At 38.6% G+C, this 8991-nt stretch overlaps 1 protein-coding gene across 6 annotated transcripts in view; it reads right to left on the reverse strand.

Annotated features, from left to right (window-relative positions):
• Positions 1-8959, reverse strand: part of LOC306886132 (tetratricopeptide repeat protein 8-like) — a gene marked incomplete at both ends in the record, with an annotated part of 46334 nt that extends 37375 nt beyond the window's left edge. For 4 of the 6 annotated variants that reach the window (XM_079443027.1, XM_079443026.1, XM_079443025.1 and 1 more), the window contains 3 exons: positions 8105-8168; positions 8355-8475; positions 8840-8959. In XM_079443027.1, coding sequence (XP_079299153.1) covers positions 8105-8168; positions 8355-8475; positions 8840-8959 — 305 coding nt within the window. Of the gene's footprint in view, positions 1-8104; positions 8169-8354; positions 8476-8633; positions 8661-8821 lie in introns of all 6 variants that reach the window. The other 2 variants (XM_079443024.1, XM_079443023.1) reach the window with 2 other exon arrangements.
• Positions 8960-8991: the final 32 nt, after the last annotated feature.

Genomic DNA, 8991 nt, shown 5'->3' on the forward strand with positions numbered 1-8991 from the left:
TTCATTTTACCAGTATTTTCCATACTTTCAAAACAAAAATGAAAATAGGAAAAATATGCAATATGAAAATAATTTAAGAAAAAAAATGTTCTCCGTAAAACACAAGATTTGGTTTTCAAAAGCCTTTTTCCAAAAGGTACATCTGGAAAAAGGGGGGTCGTCATATAATCAAGTTATTACGGCAGTATATTCACAGCAGTTTAATGTTCCTGAGGCTTTCTGGGTCATGAATGTTAATCAAACAACAATACATAGAGAAAAATCACTTTTGTAGCTTTAACACACTTATTAGATTTAATTTATACAGTGAAGACTATGCAGTGTTATTTTACATTTGATTATTCGATTTCTGTACCTGAATACTGTTAGACTTACCTGAAAAATATAAAGCACTGTTTATTTCATTTGTATCTTTGTTCTATTATATTTATTTATGATTGTAATTTGTATATTTTCTATGCTGATTTACTCACCAACAAAATCACCCTAATCATTGCAATTTTTTTATATTCAAGTCATCTGGTGATTTTTTATTTATTTATTTTATAATCGCAATATACAGGTCCTTTTCAAAAAATTAGCATATTGTGATAAAGTTCATTATTTTCTGTAATGTACTGATAAACATTAGACTTTCATATATTTTAGATTCATTACAACACAACTGAAGTAGTTCAAGCCTTTTATTGTTTTAATATTGATGATTTTGGCATACAGCTCATGAAAACCCAAAATTCCTATCTCAAAAAATTAGCATATTTCATCCGACCAATAAAAGAAAAGTGTTTTTAATACAAAAAAAGTCAACCTTCAAATAATTATGTTCAGTTATGCACTCAATACTTGGTCGGGAATCCTTTTGCAGAAATGACTGCTTCAATGCGGCGTGGCATGGAGGCAATCAGCCTGTGGCACTGCTGAGGTGTTATGGAGGCCCAGGATGCTTCGATAGCGGCCTTAAGCTCATCCAGAGTGTTGGGTCTTGCGTCTCTCAACTTTCTCTTCACAATATCCCACAGATTCTCTATGGGGTTCAGGTCAGGAGAGTTGGCAGGCCAATTGAGCACAGTAATACCATGGTCAGTAAACCATTTACCAGTGGTTTTGGCACTGTGAGCAGGTGCCAGGTCGTGCTGAAAAATGAAATCTTCATCTCCATAAAGCTTTTCAGCAGATGGAAGCATGAAGTGCTCCAAAATCTCCTGATAGCTAGCTGCATTGACCCTGCCCTTGATAAAACACAGTGGACCAACACCAGCATCACTGACTGTGGGTACTTGACACTGGACTTCAGGCATTTTGGCATTTCCCTCTCCCCAGTCTTCCTCCAGACTCTGGCACCTTGATTTCCGAATGACATGCAAAATTTGCTTTCATCCGAAAAAAGTACTTTGGACCACTGAGCAACAGTCCAGTGCTGCTTCTCTGTAGCCCAGGTCAGGCGCTTCTGCCGCTGTTTCTGGTTCAAAAGTGGCTTGACCTGGGGAATGCGGCACCTGTAGCCCATTTCCTGCACACGCCTGTACACGGTGGCTCTGGATGTTTCTACTCCAGACTCAGTCCACTGCTTCCGCAGGTCCCCCAAGGTCTGGAATCGGTCCTTCTCCACAATCTTCCTCAGGGTCCGGTCACCTCTTCTCGTTGTGCTGCGTTTTCTGCCACACTTTTTCCTTCCCACAGACTTCCCACTGAGGTGCCTTGATACAGCACTCTGGGAACAGCCTATTCGTTCAGAAATGTCTTTCTGTGTCTTACCCTCTTGCTTGAGGGTGTCAATGATGGCCTTCTGGACAGCAGTCAGGTCGGCAGTCTTACCCATGATTGCGGTTTTGAGTAATGAACCAGGCTGGGAGTTTTTAAAAGCCTCAGGAATCTTTTGCAGGTGTTTAGAGTTAATTAGTTGATTCAGATGATTAGGTTAATAGCTCGTTTAGAGAACCTTTTCATGATATGCTAATTTTTTGAGATAGGAATTTTGGGTTTTCATGAGCTGTATGCCAAAATCATCAATATTAAAACAATAAAAGGCTTGAACTACTTCAGTTGTGTTGTAATGAATCTAAAATATATGAAAGTCTAATGTTTATCAGTACATTACAGAAAATAATGAACTTTATCACAATATGCTAATTTTTTGAAAAGGACCTGTATATATTGCAGAAAAACAAATCTGAATGAGAGTGTTTTCCAATATTGTGCAGCCCAGCTTAGAACAGCAGAGCCAAAGCACTCACATACTCTAAAGCCCTATCCGCACGGGATTAGTATCACCTGGTGACCTCCAGTCATTTGTAATAATTGCGGAGGTTGTCTGTGATCTTAATCTGAATCGGCCATGTCTGTAATTTGTAAAGTAAAGACCTACCATATTTCGCCGAACACCGAGGTCCTGTGATAATTTTAGTCCCGTGCGAATCGACATCTCTGTGATTTGGCCAGAATTTGGTGGGTTGTATATCATTTTTCAAGGTTTTTGTTTCCTGTGCACCTTTTTATCCATCTTTCGCAAAGAATGGAGCTGTGTTGGAGTGTTTGATAGTATTTTGGGTGCTGTCATATCGCTACACCATACAATTTGCAGAAAGAAAAAGCTGAAAAGGTTTAATGCGTTACAAATAAATCAAGCATAAAGCTTGAGATATTATTTTAACCTGGTGAAATATAAATGACACGGGGCACAAAACTATATTAGTTTCTTTCTTTTTTTTTATCCATCTAATTGGACTATAGAACGGGACTCTGAAAGTCTTGACATCCGGGGATCCGGGAGATAAGTCAGTAATTTGGAGTAAAATCACAGGCTTCGCTTATCCCGTGCGAATGCACCACACGAAATTCAGATGGGGGGGTAATTTCAAAATCACACATGGTCCCCAGATAATACTAATCCCGTGCGAATAGGGCTTAATTCAGTGGTTCCCAACCTGGGGGTCGCGACCCCCACTAGGGGTCGCTAAAGATTTACAAGAGGTCGCCAAGCTCACTCTATTTTGACCACAAGATGAAATTCCCAACAATGAATATGAATGAATTAATTATATGACTGTATCTCTGAAGGGAACCGACTGTCTTCAGAAAAATGTCCATAGTATTTTCTTTTCATCTTACATCATTGGTCTCAAACTGAATTCCTGGAGGGCCACAGCTCTGCAGTTTAGCTCCAACCCTAATAAACACACCTGATTCAGATAATCAAGCTCTTCAGGATCACTAGAGACTGCCAAGCAGGTGCGATTTGGAGCTAAACTCTGCAGACCTGTGGCCCTCCAGGAACTCAGTTTGAGACCACTGTCTTACATCAATATAGACCTTTTTCTGAACGCGGAAGTCTATCCTGACTAGAACGGTGCTTTACATTTCCGGTTTCTAGTCAAATTTACATATTTTCCGAGCTGATAAGATAACGTGAAAATGATGTTAAAAATTATGTGGCACCATCGTTTCATCACATTGCAATGACCGTCTTTTTTGCAGTGAAGGACCTGTCATAGTTTAATGAGTGGGAAGATGACATGAAGCAATGCGAGGTTAGCTCCATTGAAAACAGATGAGCGCACATACAGCTCCCGATCGGGCGAAGTTCATAGGATTTTGTCCACAGAATAATAAGAGCAAACATTATTATATATATTTTTTTATTTCACTCAGTATTTTAACTTAAAGGAGTCATATAATGCCCATTTTCCACAAGTTGATATTATTCTTTAGAGTCTTAACAAAAGTCTGTAACATAGTTTGGTTAAAATTTTTCATTGGTAGTGTAAAAAGCACCTTTTTTAGCCTGTCAAAAACAGCTCTTTTCAGAGGAAGACGTAGTGTGTCATTGTTCTTTAAATGCAAATGAGCTCTGCTGACTCCGCCCCTCTCTTCCGAGCCGCTCTCTGAGGGATTGTTTACTTTAGCCGCATTCATCGTGAAACTTGCTAATTAGCACATTGTTAGGAAAGCCAATTTGCAAAAATTAATGTAAAAAACACTCAGGGCTCGCAAAATCGCTAGCCTGACGTCCCGGGGCTATTGTGTTTTCCAGTCGGGCTACCAAAATGTATCACTGCCCTGCCCGACGGGCCTTAAATACAGGACTCCCACACAGTGTTCCCTCTAAACTGAGCGCACGCGCCCGCACAGAAGAAATAATGTGCCTTGCGCACACAAAAATGAGTTGGGAAGCCTTGATTGAATGCCGCCAGTAAAAGGGAAAGAATAGCAATGCTCGGGCAAACCGCTCTAGAGCTGATGTCACGACAGAGTTAGAGCCGGTTTCATAGAAAGAGAACGATGTGCACCAAATGAGTCTCTGTAGAAACTCAATACTTCAATGGTTGCGGTGCGCTCAACACGAGAGACAACACAAACACAATGACATCTGAAATAAAACATCCTCATGTATTAAAGAAGAGTGGCTTGATTAAGTGCTGGAAATAACAAAACTCTGAAACATGTTCAGTCACACACAAGAGTATTGTACAAACTGTACTTCATAACCATGTTTAGACAGATATAGAAGAATTCATATGTTCATGTTTTTATATTTAACACAGATCTCAGCTTAAGTTTTGCTTCAGTTTGCATTCTAATCTGTTCTGTTCTATCAGTTTAAATAGTTTGTTTTGATAATATATTATGTTATGATAATGATATGATAATAACTGACCTTGTTTTTGAGTCTTTGACTTTGAGTCTCTTGCTCATCAAGGCTGTATTCATTTAAAAAATATAGAAAAAAACAGTCATATAGTGAAATATTATTGCAATTTCTAATATTGGTTTCCTATTTTAATACCTATACTTTAAAATAGCATTTATTCCTGTGATCTGCAGCTGTATTTTCAGCAGTGTTAATTTTGGCAGGCATTTTTGATTTAGTCTTAGTCTTTATCTTGAGACGAAAATGGTTAATAGTCTTAGTCACATTTTAGTCATTTGAGTCTTTCATAGTTTTAGTCTAGTTTTAGTCGACGAAAAGTCATTGCATTTTTGTCAACTTTTAGTCATTACTTTTAGTCAAACTGCAGTTATACCAACATTTATTTTGGTAGCTATTTTATATGTAGTATTCTAACAAAAACAGTCATTAATTCTTCTCTCTTTAGACCAAATCAATTAAGCTTAGTTATGAGAAATTTGAATCAAGGATTGAATTTGGAAAAACTGGAATAAATTTTCATTTTTTGGTAGAGATTAAACTCATTTTTCAGATACTAGGTTTACTTAACAAGTATACATTTATTTAACATCTTTTGTTGGTTAACATTTATGACAGATAATTAGGAATGCTGTCCATTTAAAGCCCGGCTCACACTGTCCGATTTTGGCCACGATTTGTTCGTCTGAGACAAATTTAGAAAATCCTAAAATATTTCTATAATCCTAGGCTAAAATCGGTTGTCTAGATTGCTGGTTTGACATGTTCACCGACAGCCGATTAATGGCCGTTGCGATAAATTTTTTTCTCCGATTAAATTCTGGCAGTGTCAGAAGATTTCAGACACTTTCCTCAAGTTTCCTGCAGTGTGACATCTCCTACGACGACCGTCAAACCAAGAACCAATAGGAGCACTGAACTTGATGACGCAATTAGCGCGACAACTTCAAACTTCAACTTCATTATTTGTAAAAACAATATATACAAAATAAAGTTTACTTAAAGTTTATTTATCAAGGGGCAGGATGTTTAAACTCGAATAACAAAATTAGCTCAAGTTCGCTCTGTAGAACTGGAAGTCCATAAAGTCCTCTTTTGCCCAGCCATGACTTGCTCCACACACGTCGTCTTTTTCGTTTTTTTTTTTAACATCAAGGCATGTAATTAATAAAACTAATGCTACACGTTGCTGTTGTTTGCTAGCTACCATTATAGCGAGAGAACGCGGGTCACGTATTGATGACGTAAAACTCCGGACAAGTCTTCTTGAGTACGTCTGTTTTTGTCGCGTCTTGACTGTCGTACAGTCTGACATTAAGACAACTGAGATCCTACAGTCTGACATGGGGATCATGTTCGTACAGTGTGACAAGCAGCAATCGCAAAAGATTATTAAAAATCGCACAGTGTGAGCCCGGCTTAAGACGGAAGGTATGTATGTAATAGCCTACTGACATACATTCAGTTTTCACCCACCTGTTTAAGCTCACTTAAACCATAACGGACTGTATTTCCGTGAGATGCTCTACATGAGAGACATGTGGACTGCTGTGTGTGTATTTGAGCACTGAGAACTGATCGCGCGCTGTATGAGAACTGAAGAAGTGGAGCGTGTGCGAGAGAGAGCACTTCTATCAGCGCGTTTCCATCTATCGCACCTTCACTGACTTTAAGTTAATCGACAATGAATTGTGACTCCGGGGAAAAACCCACTCCCTAACCCTTCGGGTGCTGAGGCCATTGTTTCAGATGACTTTATTCAGCAAGGATGTGTTAAATGGATAAAATTGATAGTAAAGACTTCTATTGTTAGAAAATATTTCTATTTTGAATAAATGCTGTTCTTTTAAAGTTTTTATTAATAAAAGAATCAAAGGAAAAAGTAACAGGTTTCAAAAAAATATGAAGCAGCACCACAGTTTCAACACTGATAATAAATCAGTATATTATTATGATTTCTGAAGGATCATGGGACACTGAAGACTGGAGGAATGATGCTGAAAATCAGTGTTAGGTGAGATAGTTAAGGTGCGATAGGCAGAAACGCACTGATAGAAGTGCTCTCTCTCGCGCGCTCCACTTCTTCAGTTCTCATACAGCGCGCGATCAGTTCTCAGTGCTCAAATACACACACAGCAGTCCACATGTCTCTCATGTAGAGCATCTCACGGAAATACAGTCCGTTATGGTTTAAGTGAGCTTAAACAGGTGGGTGAAAACTGAATGTGTGTCAGTAGGCTATTACATGCATACCTTCCGTCTTAAATGGACAGCATTCCTAATTATCTGTCATAAATGTTAACCACCAAAAGATGTTAAATAAATGTATACTTGTTAAGTAAACCTACTGTATCTGAAAAATGAGTTTAATTTATATCTCTACCAAAAAATGAAAATGTAGGCTATTCCAGTTTTTCCAAATTCAATCCTTGATTCAAATTTCTCATAACTAAGCTTAATTGATTTGTTCTAAAGAGAGAAGAATTAATGACTGTTTTTGTTAGAATACTACATATAAAATAGCTACCAAAATAAATGTTGGTAACTGCAGTTTGACTAAAAGTAATGACTAAAAGTTGACAAAAATGCAATGACTTTTCGTCGACTAAAACTAGACTAAAACTATGAAAGACTCAAATGACTAAAATGTGACTAAGACTATTAAGCATTTTCGTCTCAAGATAAAGACTAAGACTAAATCAAAAATGCCTGCCAAAATTAACACTGCAATACAGTCGATCTTTTATACCCCATCTTAATGGATTTCTATGGAGACCGGAACACGAGAGTTAGAATCCGTCATGGCGCCGCTCATCGGTTACTCAGGAAAAAGGTCTATACTGCCTAAAAAACTCATTATTAGTGCAGCTGCTTTGTTTACAGCAGTTACCGGGAAATATCTCTCTGTTCCATAAGCACCCCCTGCTGTCAGACAGTGGATTTATATTTTCTTCCCGTTATTGTTCAAATCAACACAAAAATCAGACCGAATTTTTATGCACAGTTGTAAATTTGAACCGGTTGATGGAAAATGACCTATTGTTCTAAAAATCAGATAAAATAATATAATCACCTATAATCATTCATCATTTTGACTCATCTATTTTCTTATAAATGTTTTTAAGTACTGTAAGGTTGTATCATTTTAAAACTTTCATTTAATATGTCATACATGCTAGTAGTTAACATGTTGTGTTGTAGTCATCCAAATAATATTTTTTTGTTTATTTAAAATCCAGCCATTGTTGTTAATGTCACTATTATAACATTTTATATTTCTTCTGTTGTTACATATATTTTTATTTTATTTTATTTATTTTTAATAAATAATGTTAATGTTAAAATAGGGGTCCCCTGAAAAAAAGGTTGGGAACCACTGCTCTAATTACTATAACAGTGCTGCTAGTAATGTACAGTTGTTGTAGTTTAAACCGTCTGAGAGAGCAGATGAGGCCGAACCTGACCGCTGGAGTGGGCGCTCCGCCCTGACTCGTTCCTGGAAGCCTCAGTGACGTCCCTGGACCTGACCAAACCAAAACAAGCGCAGATGAAATGGAGAAACATACCTTTCTGACAGACATCTGGGGCTTATAGACATTAAAGCATCGTTCCTGTAAAGCTGTTCACTACAGACCTGAGCTGCACTATATACAAATAATCTAGACTTGATTGGCTGAAGTGTAAATGACTTTGCTGGGACAATACTCACGTGCCACCTGGGCGATGGAGCTCTCGTCCAACATGATATCCGCGATGCCTTCCTGATCCAGCTCCACCTCATCGATGTACAGCATCTCCGTCAGAGCCCTGGTCTTCAAGCTCCACGCCGCCTACAAGCATCAGAGCAGACAGCTGTGTCCTGCACTCCTCACATCAGCATGTGCTACAGGGACAATAATCATATGGGGAATACTGGGAGCATCACTATTATCATTATAATCAGGAGCAGTTGATGAGCTGCATGAACATTTTACAAACGAATGTTTACCTCAGAAACATGACAAGTAGCAGGCTCCTCGGCAAACACAGTAATGGAAAGAGTTCAGACATTGATGTGAAGCAGCACATAATCAACACAACATGCCTGTATGTATTCTAAAGGGTTTAATGAACATAATCAGATCGTGTGGAGCTGACCAGGCGACAGTTATAATGCGCTAATCTCTCTCAGCTAGCCGCTAGCCGCTCACTGACCTGGTCATACGGGCTTTCTGACAGGAGCTTTGAGCAGATATCCGAGCATCTCTGGAACTTCCGCCTCCTGCTGCTGCTCCAGGCCAGAAACAGCGGGTCCATCGAGACGGCCACCTCCATCTGCGCCGCTGATAAACCGACAAACGTTACCG

Source organism: Barbus barbus, assembly GCF_936440315.1.
Source record: "Barbus barbus genome assembly, chromosome: 20".
Classification (NCBI taxonomy): Eukaryota; Metazoa; Chordata; class Actinopteri; order Cypriniformes; family Cyprinidae; genus Barbus; species Barbus barbus.